Raw genomic sequence first — 21314 nt, 5'->3', positions numbered from 1 at the left:
TTATTATTCATTTCTTATTACCAGTTGATACGGATAATGTCGAACAAGACAAAAAACCGCCCCAAAACAAACCTCTAAATAAAAAGAAAAAAGTAAAAAAATGAATACAGTATATGCGTACAACAATGCGAACATACAAGTAAAGAAGAATGAAAAAATAAGCAAACAAATTTAATCAATAATTAGTTAACCAAATGTTTGGAACCAAAATGGCTAATCTGACGTATATTATTCTCTATTTAAACGATTCTAAGAAAACAAATGCACTTAAAAATTTTAAAAATTAAAATGTAAGGATATAAGACTTCAGTCATTTATTTTGTTAGAATAGTATACACAGTTACGTTAACTTGACATTAATTGATATTTTCTCATTATTAAAAATTACTATATGGGGATGACGTCAGACTGGCGTAAAGTGTACGTTTTGTGACAAAATTAATGTCTTATATATTTTATATAATTAAACGATTTAACAATTTAACCTTGATCGTCATTCGTTCTTCATTTTATCCTTGAAAAATGATTTATTTTTAAATATAAGAGCTGTTATTGCATAACCTTTTTCCGTAATTTTTTTACAAATCTAAACCATAACACTAACAGGTTTTCATTGTCAATGCATAGAAGAATTTTCCTGATAGAATTATCTAAAATATACTCAATACACGTTTAAATTAATTTGTTATTATTGTTATTTATTAATTCGTTGATATTTTTATTAAATGTAATAAAATATTCTTAAAAATATTTCAAATTTTTAAACTTATTACAATGGCTATTTTTAAAATGCAGAGGGCGTTTCCAGCAATCAGCTGCATTTATTTCGCGGGAGTCGATAGTCACGTTGTTTATGTTTTTAAAGTCAAAAGAAATCGTTGTGTTTTTTTAATAAAAAGAAGGTAAGGATTCTTATATACGTAATTTGAAGTTATATTTGATCTTTATAAGCTGATAATACCAATAATAATAATAATAATTGAATGATGTAAGAGTTACGCCTTTACCTTGAACCTTTCGTGTTTTCACTCTTCAATCCAAGGACGACAACAGTTGTGACTGACTAGTTTCTTGCGTAATTTGAAAATTTTTAAATCTTCTTTATGTTACAAATTGAACTGAACAACGAAACAAGTGAAGAATTCACACAATCTCTTCATAGACTACATATATTTATTTGTTTATCTTCCAGGGTTTAATAGTTTAAACATAAAAAAACAACAATACAAGTAAGTAAAATAACGTGTAAATAATTATTTTGATGATTTAATAACGATGTAATGTAAAAAAACATGTTTATGTAAGTAATATGAAATATATGACATAGTCTTACTGTTTTGATGTTTGTGTATTTATATTTTAACTTTGAAATTATTACGTATTTTATAAGATGAGAATCTTCTTTTACGAGTAAAATCGAAAAATGAACAAAGAAATAAACAAAATTAGAGGATTGGCATTTTTGATGGATTTTGTTTAAAAAATCTGATAGTCAATTTAAATGATAAAATTGTTATAGAATAAATAAATAAGATAAAATATACAAAAAAAAAACATAAAAATAAAAATAACTAAAAATATACAATAATATAAAATGAACACAGCAGTTATATAAGTATCATAAGTTCTATATGATGTATCCTGAAGATGGATGCTGAGATAGCCAAAAAGATTAGATCATTTTTACTGTAAAGGTTTGAGAGTGGCTAATAACACAAAATATAGTTGAATTTACTTTATATTTTACAAAATATAGTGTTTCCATTTCAAATAATTTAATAAATATTAATTATATGTAATAATTCTATCATTAAGTCATAAGCTTTGTAAGTTTATGTAATTATTATGTTATCTATATAATATCTATCCAATATTAGAATATATTAATAAAATATTTACATTGAGTTTTATAGTTTTAAATAAATAATAAAAATATAATTTTATTATTTCTTTCTTCCTATAAATCCTGTAATTCAGGACTTGTCTAGTTGACTTTTGTTTTCTTGGAAACAATAGCATATACTGTATTACAACATAGGCAATACTAAACAGCAGGTAAAAAAAAAAATATGATTTAAATAAGTAGCTGTAGGCGATCTAGATGAAACTAATAAAGAAAATATGAATCATATCCAAAATAGTACCAAATTATTTTTTCAGCTAATGAAAAATATAAAATCTTTCAGCTTAAAAAATACAAAATTTATGCTATATTACTATATCATTCAAATTTCACAAATTCTAATACATTTATAATTAAACTAATAATGAACCAAATATTTTTCATATTTCTATTTGCATAAAGAATGAGCTGTATTGGCTTATTATTTTCCTAGTTTTTAATTTAGAAACAGTATTCTTTTAACTATATTGTTACTTATATTGAGGGGCCATCCATTAATTACATACAGTTTTTGAACTATTTTTGACTCGCCTTCTCTGTGTTGTATATATAATGATTTGCTTTTCACATCCTAATGATAGGATTCAAATACAGTAATTTAATAATTTTACAACTAGTTTGCTGCAGCAGTTACCATTTTAATGAAAAATGTTACTTGTTATTGGGATTTACTATTTTTTTTAAAAACTCATTGCTAACCTCAAAATTAAACCTTTTGCCTTTTTATAATGATTAATAAAATCTCATAACAGATGATGCCACATACAATTTTAACTTTGTGCTAATGTGTCTTACTTTTTATTTTAAACTTAAATATTTTTTCAATGGAGATATTTATGATATTTCAACAAAATTACAGGTATCCCTCTTATAACATGGTAGTTACATTCTGAAAAAATGCCTTGTTATGTAAATCTGTGCTATACAAAACAAAGGACTAATGCAAAAGATAGGGTTAGGTTTCAAAAGTTAACAAAAGTNAGGCGTTAATTCGACAGCGTTATTATCTTCGGGTGTTAAGGAGGAAGTGATGACGTCACAGTTATGATTTTCGTCACCGAAATAGGGAGGAGGCACACAAGCTCCGTTGGCATCTAAAGTCCCGGTTAATAAATCTACAGGAAGTCCATTCCTCTGAGAATCGTTGATCCTTTCGGGGCAACGAACCATGTTAGCGGGTGAATCCTGTAGGATTTTTAATAAATCCTCCGCCCGCTGTTCACACCGTTCTGTAAATTCTTGTTCCCTATTATCCTGAGTATTTTCTTCTTTATTCGGTGTGATAGATTTTTCCTCCGCTTCGTGTACGTTCTGCGATTTTTGCCAATCTTCTCCGTGATTCCATCCGCTACGGTTCCTTAACTGATGCTGATATTCTTTGGTCATGTTACGCGGCAGAGATTCCACAGTGTTCAAAATTTTCGATTCCTCGAAAGAAGTCGAAAACTGTTCGGAATTAAATTCTCGAATGTTTATCTTTTCTTGCTGAACAGTGTCCTGAACGAGGCACTGAATATCATTATGCTTACTCAGAGGTATCGAGAAATTGTTGAATGCTTGGTTGGAAGCTATGTTCACGTCTAAATCCGAAGAACAACTAATATCACTCATGGGACTAACATCGTTAGTATCTGGCCCACTACCCGAACTCGGAGACTTTGTAGCGTCGAGGGGCAACACATCCGGAAGATTATTACCTTTCTGAAGGCCTTCCGTCAGTTTCGGAGACTCTGACGAGGAATTGCAGAAGACCAAAGTGGGATTCGCTTTCTCATCCGAACTCCTCCTATCCAATTGAGTATCTGCGTATTGCTTCTCGTCTCCGATGTATAATTGGTCCCTAGTATTATTTTCCAAAAAGTTATTATTATTGTAAGTATTCTCCAGAACGTAGCAATCCTTTCCGGCTTGATCTGACATATCTGAGGAATCGGAGAACAAAGAATCTTCACTATCGATGTCTTCGGGATCAACTTCGGGGCTGCTAGCGTTGCAATGATTGTTGTTATTGTTGTTATAATCTTCGCTTAAATCTTCGAAGTCGTCCTCCTCTTCTAAACTTTTCTTCAAGTTCCTTCCAGTTAGCAAAGGGCTAGTTTCTGTATATTCCAGATCGGATAAGCTATCGTCTTCAGTAGTTCCGTTCTTGGATATATCTTCTGGAGATGACAAAGACATGGCCTGATCGCTCATATCTTCCAAGGGCGATGCTAAATTTGGATTGTAGCCACATTGGGATGTTTTTGTGGGTGACGGGCTCGACTGTTGATTGTGATTCTGGAAGAAATGCCATCCCTGTTGTATTCTGATTCCACTGGGAGAGACTCTATAGCCAGATCGAGTCCTTAAACTGCTGACTTTATCTTCGTTCTGTTGGTTTAGTTGGTTCTGTAAGAGAAATCTGTCTTCGTGAGAAGTCCGGATGCTTCGTTTCAATCTCATTGCGTCTTCCTTGGCCGACGGAGAACACACTAACATCTTTAAACTATTGTTAAAAACTGTCATGACAAATGAACTTTCACAATTAAAGCTAATTATTAGACTACACAAGGTAAATTATAATTATAATATTTATTCTAATTAATTAAATTTATACTAATTTAGTATAAATTAATAATAAAAGTTTAATTTAATTAATTAATTAAATTAAACTTTTCATTTTGAAATACAGTAGAGCCTCGAAAACTCGGCACTCCGGATAACTCGGCCACACCCTGGCAGGGCAAAAAAATCCTTAGTTAATTAATTTTCATGATAAAGACAGCTTTATGCCTCAAAGTATTTTTCTGAGGTCTGTCTTATCAGGTAAATTACTGTACACAGTGTATTCATTAATTTTCATTTTTATGTAGTAAAGGCTCTATGCCTTCATAAAAGACGTACTTTTCCTTTGTTTAAGGGTATTTGGGCAGTTTATTCTCTGTTGTATTCTCAAGTAAACAATACATACAAGTACAGTACAGTATTTTCTGAGGAAACACTCATACTTATTTTTTTTAACCCCATTCCCGATAACCCGGCATTTTCACAAACTCGGCCACCCTTCGGTCCACATTAGGCTGAGTTTTCGAGGCTCTACTGAATTAAAAATTTTGGATTGTCATATACTGTATCAAGAGTATGATCCTGAACATATGCATACACAATATATTGTAATAGAATGGATTCTTTATAATTGTTCCAAAGTACTTAGTACACTACTCAAATCATCAGATATTAATCTAATTTTAATTTTTTGACATCATTTGTAAACTTGTCTTCAAAAAACACAAAAACATTAATCAAAATATTTGTAACTGTATCTTAAACAAATTTAGGTAAAAGAATGAAATAAATATACTACATTTTACAGCATATAAGATGCAACTTTTGCAGAAGGGGAATAGCTCTGCATCTTATATGTGAAGTTGCAACCTCCTATAGTCTAATGAATTCCCCAAACAGACTTCAGTAGGCTACAGTGTGTCTTCCTAGCCCAACTCTTCAATAAAAATGTTATTGTTTAATTAAACATATTATCATCACTAATTTTAATTATTAAAAAAGAGAATTATTGTAAATATTAGTCAGCTAACATAAGATAGTTATCAATCAATCATTTGTCATATGGTATTCAACTCTTAAAAGTTAAGCAGTAAACTTTTCTCAACATTTAACATGTTACTATCTAATTAACCTCCCAGTTATCTTATTATGTGGGATGGCTTAAATACACTAAATACTTTTTTCTAAATATTCTATGCTGAAATGGGAATATGTTTTATATGCCCATGTGTCTTATATGTTGTAAAATACAGTGAACCAAACTCTGATGAGAAATTAGTAGTCTATTGAAAAGTATAATTAAGTAAAAAGATATAAACAGCTAATTGCTATTGTTCATATTTTATTTATATAAACTTTATTCTTTTGTAACATATTAATATCCAAGAAAGTTGAAATTTTGATGATTATTACTTAAAAACATTAGAAATAAAAATATATTTCAAATTATTTTACATGTAATATGAAAGAATTAAAATTTTGTTCACTTATAAAATTGTGCAAAAACTGTACTGTATTGTTGCTAAATAAAGTATAACATGCTGCAAGATTAAAATGACTAGAAAAATACAGCTGACTAGTTAAAAAATTAACAGGGATTAACAAAATTATTATATTATCTTGAAACTTAACCACTCAGCAGTGAGCGATGAATATATTCGTCAAGGGCGATTGTGTGGCAGTGGTGAGGGACAAATATATATGTCAATTCTTTTGGGGGGTATCACCAAAAACTAGCTTAAAACTACCACGAAAAAAAAAATTCACATAAAAAATAAATTATGTAACAATAAAAAAAGACTTTTGTTTACTAGACATAACTGTTTACAAAATCTTTTTTCAAAATAGTAACGAGAAAAAATACGTGGAAAAATACTCTAAAAATTTTGTTTATTCTCCACTACTAAGGGTAGCACCATATCTGACTATTCCACTGTTGAAAGGTTAACATCATGCTAAAAAAAACTGCTTAATGAAGGAAGCCAAAATATATTTAATAAGAAATGTTTTCAATCATTACATTGGCTATCATCATACAAAAAAACTGAACAGTTGGAACAGAAATTTATAATAAAGAATCTAACTGTATAATTGTTGATATTAAAACAAGTTATATTATTTTAAAATTTTTGTTTTAAATTGTTCAATTCAAAAACATATTTTAATTCCTGGTATAGTATTGCAATGGTGCAATACTATACCAGGAAAATTAGAAAATAATAGCCAAATTTTTCTTTTCAAAGAATTATTGAGCATTCAAATTTTTAAATTAAATTACTACTATTATGAAAGTTAATAATCTAAAAATATTGTATAATTTAATTTTAAACTAATGCATTTATGTTGTTTTTCATATTTTACAGGCTAAAGAATGAAAATATTATTAAAATCAAATTTATTGGTTGCAATACAAAACAATGACATTAATCTCGCAGAAGGGCTGTTAACAAAGGGTGTAGATCCAGATACTAGATTTTATGTAGATTCTCAAGAGAAACCAGCAATATGTTTGTGTGTTGAAAGAGGCCATGTTGAAATGGGTAAGAAAATAATTAAAATGTTTTGAAACACTCGCAAACACCAAAACTAGCAAAAAAAAAAAAAAAAAAAATTCCACTCTTTTTATTGATATGAACATTTTCATCTGTTGATAATGGTCACAATTGGGTATAATCGGGTATTCATAGAATTCAGAACTGAACAAAATGTTAAACAATAGCACATATTTAACTTGAAGAGCTTCCAGTAGAAGGAAGCCCCCATACATTTTCTGGAGATTTTTGCTGGTTTTGGTGTTTATGAGTATTTTAATTATATCATATTTTGGTGATTGTTTTAAAAATTTGTGTATAACAATATTAACTATTTTAATAATTAAACAATTTGTTTTTAGTGAGATTGCTCATAAAATGGGGATGTAGCATCAACCAGTTTGATGCATCTGGACATACTCCACTTCATTTAGCTGCAATTTTTAGATATGAAAGTATTACTGAAATATTATTGCAGAATAGAGCAAATGTTAAAGCACTTTCAAATTCTGGTCAAACTGCTCTACATTTAGCAAGGGAACTAGGTAAAAATTCATTTAAAAAAATAATAAATTATTATTATTTTTTTAATGAATTTTTACACTCATTAAATATCTTATTGTATTTACAGCTGTTGTGAAGATGTTAGTTGCAGCTGGAAGTGATATCAACAAACAAGATCAAGATGGTCGTACAGCTTTGATATTAGCATGTATGGAGGGAAAAACATCCATTGTTAAATTCCTTATTCAAAAGGGAGCAGATGTTAACATTACAGATATATATGGGAATTCTCCTTTACTCCATGCCTCCAATTGTCTTTCTTCAGATCCTACAATCATCTCAGTTCTCCTCCGAAATGGAGCCAAAGTATATTTATTTATAAATTCTATAATTATCAAAATATAATTCATATCAATTTTTTCTTTATAATTAAGAATTTCAGTTTTTGTAAGATTACATTGGCAATAAATAATCTTTTAGTGATGCTTCTAAAATTAGAAAAGCTTTATGAATTATTAAAAAATGCTAAGCAAAGCATGGAAATTTTTCCAAATTAAAGTAAATGTTTTGATCTTTTTCATATTAAACTGTTTGCTAAATAATCTTAACAATAAAGGATGATGGTGATATTTGAAATAATTAATTATACATTTTAATTTTTTCTTTAATAGGTGAACCATCAAAATAATATTGGAGAAAATGCATTACTGATTGCAGTTAAGCACTGTCATTTTTACCAATGTAATGAAATTGTTGAAATATTATTGAAAAATGGATGTGAATTGAATGTCAACACTTGGTTGGGTCAGTCACCTCTTCATCTGGCAATAAATGGAAACGATGATTGTTTGGTTGAGTTATTAATTAGATTTGGATGCAATCCCAATGTTCGAGATGCTCTGGGTTTAACACCTCTATACTATTTAGCAAAAGATGGAAAAACGAATTTAATTTTCCTCCTCCTTGCATCAGGACTCAATATGCAAAATGAGACATGGGTTAAGGACGAATTATTTATTCGAGAAATTAGAAGTGAATTCAGAGACTGGTTAATAACAAAGTCTAGAGAATTTCCACCTCTGAAAAATCTTTGTAGGACTGCCATTCGTAAATATTTGGGAGTAAGAGCAGAAGACATAATTAATCAGCTTCCTTTACCTAATCCAATCACTGAATTCTTGAATTTAGCATATTAGAAAATTATGCATTTATTTTATTTTATTTTTTTTTTAAACAAAATTTACAAGATTGCTAATATTACATCTCAGCAGAATTTAAACATAATTGCAAAAATGGTATGAATATAGAGATCATTATTAAATATTTTAAAAATAAAAGTATTTTAATATTAAGATCTGAATATATTGCAATACTTATACTCAATTTTATTTTGAAATTTAACTATATAACTGTATAAAATATACAGTAACAATAGTCTATAGATTTGTTTTTCCATTTACTCTTTAAGTAATACAAAAGAAATCTCTTATTTTAAGTTTTAAAATTTCATTTCATTGTTATTGCTATTATGAATATCAAAATCATCCAGAATTTTCTATGTTGTATGTGATAAACTACTGTTATTAATTTAACAGACATAAATTATCACTTTTCTTATGTGTGTAACAGTTTAAAATTGTTCTGTGATTATATTTCAAATTGTTATAATTATACTATATAGATTATAAATCAATGGCTAGTTAATGAATTGAAAAATTGGTTTTATAGATATGATATTACTTTGAATTGAAGATGACTCCATTTTCAGTTTGAAAATGTGCAGAAAAACAGTAACTTAAGTTCAAAGTAATACAGTATATGAATTTTGTAAGAAGTTCCATAATGAATGTGATGCTAAGAGAGCATAATTTATATGTTAACTTTTACTGTTTTAAACATTAAAGCTTTCCCAAATGTTTTAAGTGTTGAGAATAAAATCAAAATACTGTGAAACAGTAATGCATAACAAAATGAATAGTGTCTTTCAAATTAAAAAAAAAACATATTGATATGGTATCAAAAATATTTATGTAATTTATATTATAATTGCAAAAGAAATGCTTATTATTGATCATTAAAATGTCAATATTTTTTAAAATTATTGTATTTTTTATTATATCATTTTTCCTAGAACATTTACTTTAAACTTTTAATATCCAAGGAACCTTCATGCCTGAGTGTTATTTTTTCAGAATCCTAAGCAATAAAGTACCAAAATAAATAACATACAAAAAAGACATTAATGCTGTTTTTATTATCTAAGTCAGTGGTTTCCAACTGGCATACCATGAAAAAGGTGATTAGTTAGTCTTTTACAATGCAATTGGCTTGTTCACCCAATCTTGTACCTTATGACTTCTGTTTAAGAGGCTATTTGAAAAACGCAGGTTATAGAAAGTTGTAAATTCATCAGAACTAAAGAGGAGAATTAAATTTCATTAGTCCTAACATCTTGCACTTGGCTGTTGCTAATGTGATAACTCAATTGCAGTGTGTGACTAAAAGTGACAGAAAGCATTTTTCACAGTTTCTACAATACTGCTGTGACACTGGTACTGTATCATTATAACTTTTGTTACTGGGAATCTATATCTATTTTTGAAACTCTGTCCATAGTCTTACTGATAAATTGAGATAGATTGATAAAATTTTGTAGGCACATTTATCTCTTAACAATTGTCTCCATAAAGGTCTAAAGTGGGATACTTTAACTATAGACACCCTGTATATTTCAGAAGTTTGCCACTGTTCTGAATAATAATGTCTTTCATAATTAGATAAGTACAGTTTAGAATTTTTTTTTCAATGTTTTTAATGAAAATAAAAATTTAATATAAATATTTTTAAGCTTACAAAAACCATTGTTAATAAGCATTTTGGTACCTCTAAAGTTGGGCTGAGAGGCCAGAATGTACTGATTTGCTTTTTGTTTTTAATCTCCAGTTAAGTAAAGGGAGGTTACATGTTATGATAGTTAAATAAATTAATTATTTGTTACACAAATTGATGGAAATACAGTGAAATAAACATTTTGAAGAAATAAAACTGATTCTACAATTCTAAAAATTCAGAATATTTGATTTCAGGACAGAATGGTAAGCACTTGTATTAAAGTAATATGCCATATATATATAAAGTTTCATTATGTGTATTTCTTGTTATATATATAATTTATTTTTCATTTTAAATGTGCATTAATTTTATTTTACAGGCAGGGGTATATTAGGTCTTTTCCATGATACACATTTATGTTCGTATATTGAACATTTGTAATATTTCAATTATTCATTTTTATTACTACTAAATAGAAAATGCTTTATGACTTGAAATACAAAAAATGATGTTATACTTTCAAATAATAACTGTTCATCATCAGAAATACAGTTCTGTTATTGTGAAAGCAAAGGATACAAATTAAAAAACAAAAAATAGAATAGAAATCCCTACAGCAATTACAATGTTTTACACTAAAGATGTTAACAAATAATTTTTGTTAAACAAAAGTATTATTATTAACAAAATCAATCATATTTTATTTCCCTATCACCTTATATACTAATTATTTCAATGCAGTTGGGACATTCTATGCATTACTCTGATTCACCACTAATGATTCCAAGGTTTATTTGAAAATCTAACTCTTTTCAACTAATCTTAGGTTGTTTCTTAGTTTCAGGTTTTCTAACACTTCTACTTGATTCTACTTGATCTTATAGTATCTTAATATTTCTGTTTTAACATTATCATAACAAAACATCTTTATCTCTGTGCAACTGGACATCTCTAATCTATTATTCTCTCATACATATTCCATAGTTGTGACTCTTTTCATCCATGATTGGATTTCTGTAGAACCTGCTTTTGTATATTAGATCCATTATTAAAATTTCTTTACAGTTTACCATTTTCTTTCTGTCATTCCAGAGATTGTTAAAAATAGAAGAATTTTTCTTCAATATGTTGTATGTTGTTATCAAAGTTGTTGAGAAATGAAAAGGCAATTTTGAGATCAAAGGATGCCTAGTTATGTTAAAAAAATCAAACTAGAACCTATGACCAGAGTTATAAAAGGGAACATCAATCCTTTTCATTTCTAAAAAATGAATAGTACAGGAAGAGGTCTGACAAACTGTCTGTAGAACTTTGAATATATCTGGATTCAAATGCTGGTCCTCCACAGTGCAGGTCTTTGTCCTGCCATCTAGTTGTCATCTGCAAATATGTCAAAAATTATTGACACTCCATTGTGGCCTACAATTTTATTGTGGTTAATATTTATTGTACATTCCATTGTGGTTTGCATTTTTATTTAACAATCTTTTTCTATTTATTATTATTATTATTCAAAATTGGAATCAAATTTACAAATAATTTTCAGACTGGTTAAATTATTCAAGCCCTTATTGTACTGTAGTTATATTTCTGAAAGGATATTGAATTGGCTGTAATAAAAAAAAATAACTAAATCTTCAGTTTCATATTAGAACTCTGGATTAAGAGGAAAACTCAGGCAACAGCATCTTATTCTATCAATCTAGATATACTGAATAATAATTCAAAATAAATATATTTGCTAAACAATAGTTAAAAGTGCTCTTTTATAGAAATATAAAGTTTCAACCATACTTTGAAAGTATTAAGAAATACTAAAATTAAAAATTTAGGTAGACTGCTTATTTATAGAGGCCAAAAACAATTTTAATCTTAAATTTTTTGGGTCATTATTCTAGCCTGTCTCAGCTTAAGAGTGCATTGAATATTAACATTATATTTAACTTTAATATACTTTTCTTTAAATTCTCCCATCTCTTCATCACTTAGAGCAGTGGACCCAAGGTTTGCAAATTTTTTTGAAGTTTTTGGGTCGTTAAATTCAAATAAATTTATTTGACAATAAAAAAAGTACAAGGCTTTTCTTCAACAAATATATGCATACATTGATAGGGATATTAATAGCAATCTACAGCATCCAGCTATGACCTGCAGTTATAATGTCATTCTCAACAACCATAACCCTGCCCTTTGGGGAATAAATATTTATCCAGATCAGGCAACGGCATTGGTGGGTCCTTTGTCCTCTGCAGTAGTGATAATGACTTCCACCACCAGCATTATTTTAGGATGGACAACTGTACGGTCAACCAGGCTGAATCTCTGACGATCCTCAGAGCCCTACAATATATCAGGAAGGACTTTGGCAAGCTCAGGAATAGGTATCTAAACATCTTTAGTGATGGTAAGGTTGCACTGTGGCAGATAAAAAACTCTAATGTTCCTATTCTAAACTTCCTATTGTTAAGGAAACTATTGACATTCTCAATTTGCTCCAGAATATCTTCAATATCACCTTATTCTGGGTCAAAGAGCCTCCAGGATTTGGGGGATGACCAGGCAGACTTGCTGGCTAGAAAAGCCATGGTTAACCTACATAGTTACACCTACACAAAGGTCCTCTTAGCTGGTTGGTCAAGCAGCTAAGGTCCCTCACACTCAACAAATGTCAGCATAGATGGAATAATAATAATTGGTAGGGTCACTCATTAATTCCTTCTGGTCCTGGCCAACAGGAAAAAGTATACGTACTTCACTCCGTCTTACGAACTGATTCAAATAATGACAGGACACAGAAACCTTAAGACCTATCTTGCACGGTTCTTGAAGAAAGGTGAGGAGTACTGCCCTTGCCCTCTTAGGGAGAAAGAAGACAGTTATCATATCATTTTCTACTGTCCTAATTACTTTCAGGAAAGAAAACATCTCATCAATGTAGTGTGAAAAGAGATCATCATCTGGCCATGTACTTCGGACTTGTTAATTAGCAACAAAAACATTTTTGTAGCCTTCAAGAACTTTATCCTCAGTATTAAAATTCTCAGCTAGTGTAGTCACCTTTGTATGGGCATCGACTTTTTTCTGTTCCATATGAATTAGTAGTGTTCTGAGTCCTTTAGCCACCATATTATGTCGGTTTCCTTTATAGCAACTCCTCATGGGTTTTAGATCTGTTTTGTACTTGTTCGGGATCTACCCTGGTTTATATTTAGGTAACTATTATTGTATCTGTTCACACTTCCAGGGGTATGTTGTAATTTTGTTCTATTTAATCTATGTACACGCGGTGTACTAATATATGCATTGTTATTGTATTATTGTGTATGCGTTTGTTCTGCTTGCACGGTATATTGGGTACTCTATGTGTAGCACTAGGTATACCCCTTTTGGTTGTAAACGGTTCCCAGCCAGGCATCATGAGATCTCTCTCACTCTTTCCTTCTCAACTGTCTTCCCTCCCCTCCTCCCTCTCCTTTACCTTTATTCCCTCACCTATCCTTGGTTATACCTGTGGGTAAGGTCTTCTCTCTTTATCTAGTAGCTAGTATGTACATAAATAAAACCATTTCATAAAATTATGTGTTTTATTCAGAAACATAAATACAAATCCCAGAAAGATTTTCACTTTAACTATGTTGATAATTAAAAAACATCCACTGTCTATCCAGGAGTGATGACAAAATTTTACACAAAATGGGAGGTTGGAAATGAAAATCGTTTGCGCACCACTGACCTAGAGGACCCTTTATTCTATGCCCATCATGGGTTTGGCCTGCTTGATGGGCCAGGGCTCAATATATCCAGTACAGACTGTGCATTAAAAAAATCCTGAGATACCTAACCAAGATTTCAAATCCAGGTCCCAGAGTGGTGGGCTTACATCTTTACTGCCTTAGCCATCCATTTTTATAGTTAAGAAGTACTATAGTTACAATAGTACTTCTTAACTATGATTATAATCATTACATTGTAATTTTAAAATTTTATTGTGGAATCCCTGTAATTTATTTAAACTATTTTATTATTTTAGCATGATTTTAAACAAGATTGATGTGTGGTAAGACTGAAATTACTGCTAAAATATTTTATTAAATATAATTATTTGTATAAAAAAATTTTAAACTAGAAAAGAATTTTGTATATTTTACACATTAACATGCAATTACTACAGCAACTAGAAGATATATTTTCTGTACACTATACAACAACTATATTGAGACTTTTATATAAATTAAGATATATTTAAGTTAGAATAAGAAAGAAAATTGTTTATTTTAGTAAGCTGAAGGGCAAAATACAAAATCAGCTTTCAAGTAAAATTGTATAAAAATTAATTTTATGTTGTAATTATTTTAATTCAATTGCTATTCCACTTCTTTTACATCTGCACATTTAATAAGATCTCGGATAACTTCTTTGACTGCAGTTTTGTCACCAAAATTGGAGCTATATTTTCTAATCAAAGTTTCTTTCACTACATTTTCTATGCATTTGAATATTCTATTATTTGACTGTATTTTCAGAAGCTTTTGCATCAATTCATTTAAAGTTGAATCAATTAATTGATTAATTGATTCTTCCTCTTCTGATGACTTCACTGGAGAATAAGTTTCTTCTTCTTCTTCAGTGTTATAAACAGAAATTAACTCCATTTTTGTATATAATTTTGAATCTGTATAATCCCTAACAATGGTCTTGTCAATCTTAAAATTATCCACTCCTCCAGTTAACTTCAAAATTGGTGTTGACAGATTTCTTTGGTCTTCAAATTTACAATCCATGTTGATAGTAACTTCGTTCACTTTATTATTGAGATCTAATAATGTAAATTTTTCCATTTTAATATCATTTTCTCTTGAATTTTCCACTTCTAAACCTAGTTGTTTTCTTATAGCATTTACTGTATTTTGATCACGCTTTTTTGTTATTTGTCTAGAATTTTGGAAACAATTCTTTGAAATTTCTGGCTTTTCCTATTCATATAATCATACATTAAAAATAAATTAATCAAATTTGTTAAATGCTAATTTACATAAAATTTTAATTGTTTTTAAGATATTTTTGAAACTTACTCCGTAATAATCAGAAGTAAATGATTCATTGTGAGAGTTTGAAGAATTTTTACTAGATCCTAATGCCGATAACAAACGATTGTAAGCTCCTCGAGAGTCATTTAGAATAATTTTCATATTCTTTTCTGTATGACTGTCTGCATCAAAGTTTGAATTAATTTCTGAATCTGAAAATTCTATTCGTTCTTTGACCATTTCGATTGGAATGGCATGTTGGACTTCTTTTTGACTCCTATGTAACAGTGATGAAGGCATTCTAACAGAGTGTACATCATCTGAATAATGTCCAGTATCTTCTAAATATTTGCATGACAAATCACCCCACGTTTCATTTATGCCATTTCTTCTTTGTTTTCTCACTGCATTATCTCTTAAATTCTTTCCCATTCGCATGTTTTTAGGGTGATGATTGAATTCCACTTCAGATTCTCCTTCGGAAGTGTAACCAACACATTTCTGTAATCCATGTGTGGCACAATCATTGGAAGAATGATCCTTATTGTCATTCATATTAGATAATTCAGAAGAGATTAAGTTGATAGAACTTCTTATTCTCTTCAAAGGAAAGACACAATTGTAATTTAACTGATTAATATTATCTGTACTGTGATAAGATGCATCATCATTTCTTAAAGATTTTGACATTGATCTTCTATTCTTTTCGGAAGTTACTTTTCCTAAATAGATTTCATTTTGCTTAATTGCTGTTGATAGTTGTTTTTCATGATCCGTTGTAATTGTTCTTTTTGACGAGTTCTTATCCAATATTTCTTCACAATTAAGTATATTTTTTTGTGGCAAATATTGATTTCCAGATGATTTCTGTGTCAACAATTTTGGATTTTTTTTGACTATTTTTAATCTAGGATTAATTGTAGGATCTTTAATGATAATTTCATCATCACAGCTCTGAATGTGAAACTCATCATTCATCTCTTCTTGATTGCCTTCAGGAATGTCTTGCTTTTGATCTCTCTTCGAAGTTTCCTCACTCAAATAATTTCTTTTTGTGGTTTCATTGGTGTGAAAATTAGTATTTGTAATACTTTCAGTCTAAATCATTAAAGAATAAAGTTATATGCATATGTAAAAGTATTTTATTTTTTTCTATATAATAAAATTAAACCTAAAAAAATGTCAATTAAAGGGGAAAGTTCGTGAACAAGTCTGTGTTGGCATCTAATTTGTTTAATTTCTTTATTCTCTGTTCTGAGATATAGTAGTAAACAATATCTCAGAATGGGTAAAGTTTGGCACTGTAGCTTGTGTATAAAGTGGCTTTAATGCTATTAAAAGTTGGTTCTTAATTAAAGGTCGACAGGGTGAAGACATAGAAGGGGTCATGTGTCATATCTCCAGTGCGGTCGAACTTAATGAATATTTTACATCGTTATTAGCGTTCACGATTTTTTTTTAATAAAACTTGTCTCTACCCACAAAATTAAGCTTTTTGTTATTTTACAATAATACAGTAAAACCCGTTAAGATGTTCTCGTCTTAGATGTTAGAATGTATATGGGGGCAGGATTTAGTTCAACCACTTTGAAGCTTAATTAATGGGCCTGCCAGGTAGTGAGGGATGGAGATCCAACAGATCAAGGACAGACTGTCATGATAAATTCCTATGATGTTCATCCAGCTTTGAATTTAAGTTAAATGAATAATTTCTGATGTTTTGTGGACTTAAACATAAGATTCGAACTAAATAGGCCTGCTAGTCCCACAAAAAGATTGGATTCAATTGATGGTACAGGATGGTACTGTACAACATATATTCCTACTCACATAACATATCATAACATTGTTGGTATGCAGCCGGATGGCCGAGCGGTCAAGGTGGCAGCCTACCGCTCTGGGGGACCCGGGTTCGAATCTGAACGGGTCGAAAAATTCCTGCGGATTTTTTCGGGGGTGGTCCGTTCGGATATGTCGGGCCCCTCCCCTCACCACCCGGCAGCCCCATTGTGGGCCTGGCCGAACCCATAATGGGTTTCCAAAAAGAGGCCCTCTTAGTGCCCACAGGGCGGAACATTGTTGGTATGATATCAACTATGCTTGTTGAAATGTTGCCTTTCCAGTCATCCAAATTGCGAAATTATGAGTATTTACATAAATTCTTATCCTTTAGATAGCCCCATAAAAGAAATATTGCAAAGTCCAGACCGAAGTCCTGAGGGTAACATAAATCCTTAAAAATTATGCAGTGATTAAAAAAACATCCTGGTTTCATGAAAACTTTGAACAAGTTCACACAAATTAGACTTACTTAGTGGTACATCATTAAAAAATTATTTTCTTTGAAATTTTCGGACATTGTTGGAAGGTTTATTTTGACAAAATCTTACTTACTAAGAGTAATTTTTTTTATTTCAGATTAAGCGCCGTACTCAATACGGCCACATTTCCTACTTTTTAGTTAACGACACTCCATTTATCACTATACGGATTTGTTCAAAACCATTTCAAGATGTCACAAATCTAAATCAATAATGCTCTGGTGTCACTTTTTCAATACTGTATCATGAAATAATTTTCAAAACTTGAGTAAAGGAACTTTTGGGGCAATCTACCAAGTGGAAGAAGTCTGCAGGAAGAACTTTTATGGGGAAATTTGTCTTTATTTAGGGATTAGACACACAAAGAAAACCCAGAAAATTCCGTGTAGACAGCCTGTTGGTGAGGCACAATACCATGATCAACTACCAGTGTTCAATGAATGGTTTTATCTATTCAGCCACTGTTGGGCTTTCACAAAAAAAGGCTAATAGTTAAAAATTACTTCAATATATAATATGATTATAAGTCTATTAACTTACTCTAGAATTTGAATTACTTATTTCTTTTCCATCGAGAATTTTTAAAGATTCATTTACAGGGCTTGACAGGTCGTGGATGTAATATTTTACCTGAGATCTGGCAAGTTTAAATAACAAAGTTTGAATTGTTTGTAAAAACTTTATACATTATTATTATTATTAAATAAAATTTTTAAGAGTTTGAAAATTGAATACTTAATAATTACGTGGCAAAGTGATTATGGGCAGTAACGAATGCAGTATCATAAGGGACCTCCTTAAATGATACGTTATTTATTTTCCTTATTTCCTCAATTAATTTAACCCGGGGAATAATCCCGTGCTGTTAAAAATAAACCCCGTGTTGAAAAGCATGGGAAATATGTTGAAGTACTGCACTATATAGAGGTGATGTAGTTTAGAGTGAGAGGTAAGGAGTTTTCTACCTCTTCAAATTGTCTAGCCAGACATTTTCTATTCCAAGGTTCATGAAAATATTTTTTGAAATAAAATAAATATCAAGATGCGATCAAGTTCGTAAGTGATGAGCTTATCAGCCAAAGGGTAATTGAGAAAACTTCAATTCGAGTTGGAGTTTGAACCAAAGGAAAATAGATCTCGATTCCTACGACGACATCGAACCACACGAATGACAACGTAATAATCGAATTGGAAAATGCTGAATCGGATTAATTATGGAAACAATAATTATTTCAAATGTGGCTTTATTTAATTGTATTTTTAAATTTTGATGGAAGCACACGCATCATCTTCTCCTCGTGGTTAAGCAACAGCCTGCTCCTTTGAGAAATTCGGGGTTTTGACAAAATCCTAGTTTCATTGGTAGTCTGGCATTAACCACATCATCCCTCGTCACATATCCGTCCCATTACGGAACTCATCCCGTGATAGTTAACATTTAATGTTAAATTTACACGTTTAACATCTTTATATAATAATTCATTTTCACGAAGAAAATGACGAAACAAGTTATAACTTGTTTAATTAAGCAACATTTTTATATTGTTTTATAAATGATCCATTTCATTTTTACGAAAACAGATAATTCTATTATTTCTCTAAACTCTCGTTCACGGACTTAAGAGAAATTCAAATTCAAAATGGAAATTCAAAACAGTTTCCCGTTTAAAGTTTCCATTTTGAATTTGAGTTTCGCATGAGTCCGTGACTTAAGAAGCCTATACCAAGCCGTTGCAAAATGACAACACTTATTATTATTTGCATAATATACTGCTATAATATAAACAACAAAATATTAAGAATTGCTATTTATTTTTGCAGCTATTTCGTTTGTGAAATTGTTTTATTTTTTCGGAAATGTTCTGTATTAAAAAAAACCAATGTTATCTGCTTTTAGTTAAGGTTTTAAAATTGCCAATTTAAAAATTTTGTTTTAATTCCTAATATGCCATTATGAATGTGGGGGAAGGGTTGGGTCCTAAGCATCGGAGGGCCCTTTACCATATTTTGTTTAAGGAACTAAAATTCTAGTTACACCACTGCTCCTGAGATCTCCAAAAGTAGCGAGTAAGCACTCCGTCCTTCATCCACGAATGGATATATCAGCATGAATAATTGAATTACACCCTTCCTCTCAAATTATTTAACAATGTTCAATTTGGATCCATACTAAAAACTTGATGTACTGTACTTTTACACTTTTAATGATACTGAATTGGAAATCAAATACCATCATTAATAGCTATAATCGAATTTTCATGTATTTTTACATGAAAATTCATAAGGTTCTATTAAATACATCTTCCTGATTTGTTTAATTATAATAATAATACAGAACATAATTGACTATACTTACTTTTTTGTAGAATTTTTCTCTTTTCCGCTACAAAAACTTTTTAAAAATCTTTTAAATGTATTCGGTTGCTTGTTCATTATTTTCTGTAAATAAAAATAGCATTTTTATTCTTTTTCTTTGCTATTTTTTTAACGTAAGATTAGATTAAATTTTCTTTCGAAATTTTTTGTTTTTTCCAAGTACATACTGGCTGTTTTTCATTCTAAATGTGGGATACCACCACACATGGATTTCAAGTTTGAAGTTCACTAAAGCAAACGAAGATTATAAATATAGGTTTGATATTATTTAATCTGTAATTCCAGCTTTATTTATTACGAGAGAGCCTACACGGCCTTTCAGTAAAGCTGTCTAGTATGAATGAAAATAACGAAATTAATTAAAAACCAGAATTACCCATAAAGAATTGATTATCTAACATTGAAGGAATATAGAAGACCAAAGTGTAGATTACAAAAAAAAAAGCCTAGATTTGAATTTTACTCGCGATTCAGCTAGCTCGGATCTAAATGGACACCATTATAAAACTTGTGTGGTGATTTGACCTGGCCTAGTCCCTCACCATTCGCCTCATTCCGGGCCAATAATAGACACGGAAAAAGTCTTTTATAATTATTTTGAATGCTTACCTTTTAGTTAATTTCTGAATTCGCTTTTAAATTCAGAAAAAACCATTGATCTTAAATATTTCTATCAAAATCCTGAAGTTTTTACATCTCATATTTCAAACAATTATTTAAATTTATTATTGTTTGGCAAGAGTAATCAATAATACTCCGTTAAATTTTAGGAAATTTATCCGTAAAATGTTTTTCAAAAAAGTAGTCGTAAAACTATTTATTTAAATATTTGAATAATAATAATTTGCATTTTTTAAAAAACAAATGCAAAATTGTTTAACGCTATTTTAGCAATAGAACGAATTAATCTTATTGTTAAATCTGTTGTTAGTAATATGGACTCCAATAGTAAAGAATTATGATCCTCGCTAGGTAATTCTGTCAATTGACCGGAAAAAATTAACAAAATTTAAGATAAATAACCGTTGTGTGTATAACATTCCTGATGTACTTCATTTGTGAGAAAAATATGAAAACTTCAGTTTTGAATCATGATACAAAAATACAGGAAACATGGTTTTTACAAGAAAATTTACCAACAAATATGTTTTTGTACTGTACATTTATGGAAGTTACAAGTAAAAAATGAAAGTGTACCCAAAAGCCATTTAAAATAATATTGAACATGGCCATAAAGGTAAATGAATGTTGGTTCCTCAACACATTTTTTTCCTGT

The 21314-nt window shown here is 29.9% G+C and overlaps 3 protein-coding genes across 4 annotated transcripts; 1 reads left to right on the top strand and 2 right to left on the bottom strand.

Moving 5' to 3' along the window:
* Positions 1-751: 751 nt before the first annotated feature.
* LOC111613810 (homeobox protein Wariai-like) lies at positions 752-11111 on the top strand. 2 transcript variants are annotated; one of them, XM_023355158.1, is made up of 5 exons: positions 752-902; positions 6811-6987; positions 7341-7523; positions 7610-7848; positions 8154-11111. In XM_023355158.1, exons 2-5 carry the CDS (start codon positions 6819-6821, stop codon positions 8676-8678), a joined length of 1116 nt encoding a protein of 371 aa, XP_023210926.1. In that variant the 5' UTR covers positions 752-902; positions 6811-6818; the 3' UTR covers positions 8679-11111. The 2 variants fall into 2 exon arrangements, with proteins under 2 accessions (XP_023210926.1, XP_023210927.1); XM_023355159.1 differs by lacking the exon at positions 752-902 and adding an exon at positions 941-1229.
* On the bottom strand, positions 2873-4381 carry LOC111613813 (uncharacterized transcriptional regulatory protein YLR278C-like). The gene has a single exon (XM_023355162.1). It carries the CDS (start codon positions 4379-4381, stop codon positions 2873-2875), a length of 1509 nt encoding a protein of 502 aa, XP_023210930.1.
* A 3285-nt stretch (positions 11112-14396) lies between the features above and the next one.
* Positions 14397-20760, bottom strand: LOC111613812. Its single transcript, XM_023355161.1, has 5 exons — positions 20648-20760; positions 20019-20101; positions 18203-18299; positions 15387-16439; positions 14397-15287 (listed from the first exon to the last, which is right to left on the bottom strand). Exons 2-5 carry the CDS (start codon positions 20093-20095, stop codon positions 14679-14681), a joined length of 1836 nt encoding a protein of 611 aa, XP_023210929.1. The 5' UTR covers positions 20096-20101; positions 20648-20760; the 3' UTR covers positions 14397-14678.
* Positions 20761-21314: the final 554 nt, after the last annotated feature.

The sequence above is a fragment of the Centruroides sculpturatus genome, unplaced genomic scaffold (genome assembly GCF_000671375.1).
Source record: "Centruroides sculpturatus isolate CEXI.00-Female unplaced genomic scaffold, Cexi_2.0 scaffold1985, whole genome shotgun sequence".
Taxonomy (NCBI): Eukaryota; Metazoa; Arthropoda; class Arachnida; order Scorpiones; family Buthidae; genus Centruroides; species Centruroides sculpturatus.
Note: the sequence above shows the minus strand (reverse complement) of the source record. Positions and strands in the feature narration are given on the sequence as shown.

Bases quoted from the DNA above. Each gene is read 5' to 3' on its own strand.
- LOC111613812 (XM_023355161.1), bottom strand. From the start codon at position 20,095: ATGAACAAGCAACCGAATACATTTAAAAGATTTTTAAAAAGTTTTTGT. The intron at 16,440-18,202 runs GTAAGTTAATAG...TTAATGATTTAG, and splicing joins TAAGTAATTCAAATTCTAGA to ACTGAAAGTATTACAAATAC. The intron at 15,288-15,386 runs GTAAGTTTCAAA...TTATATGAATAG, and splicing joins TTACTTCTGATTATTACGGA to GAAAAGCCAGAAATTTCAAA.
- LOC111613810 (XM_023355158.1), top strand. From the start codon at position 6,819: ATGAAAATATTATTAAAATCAAATTTATTGGTTGCAATACAAAACAAT. The intron at 6,988-7,340 runs GTAAGAAAATAA...ATTTGTTTTTAG, and splicing joins AAGAGGCCATGTTGAAATGG to TGAGATTGCTCATAAAATGG. The intron at 7,849-8,153 runs GTATATTTATTT...TTTCTTTAATAG, and splicing joins TCCTCCGAAATGGAGCCAAA to GTGAACCATCAAAATAATAT.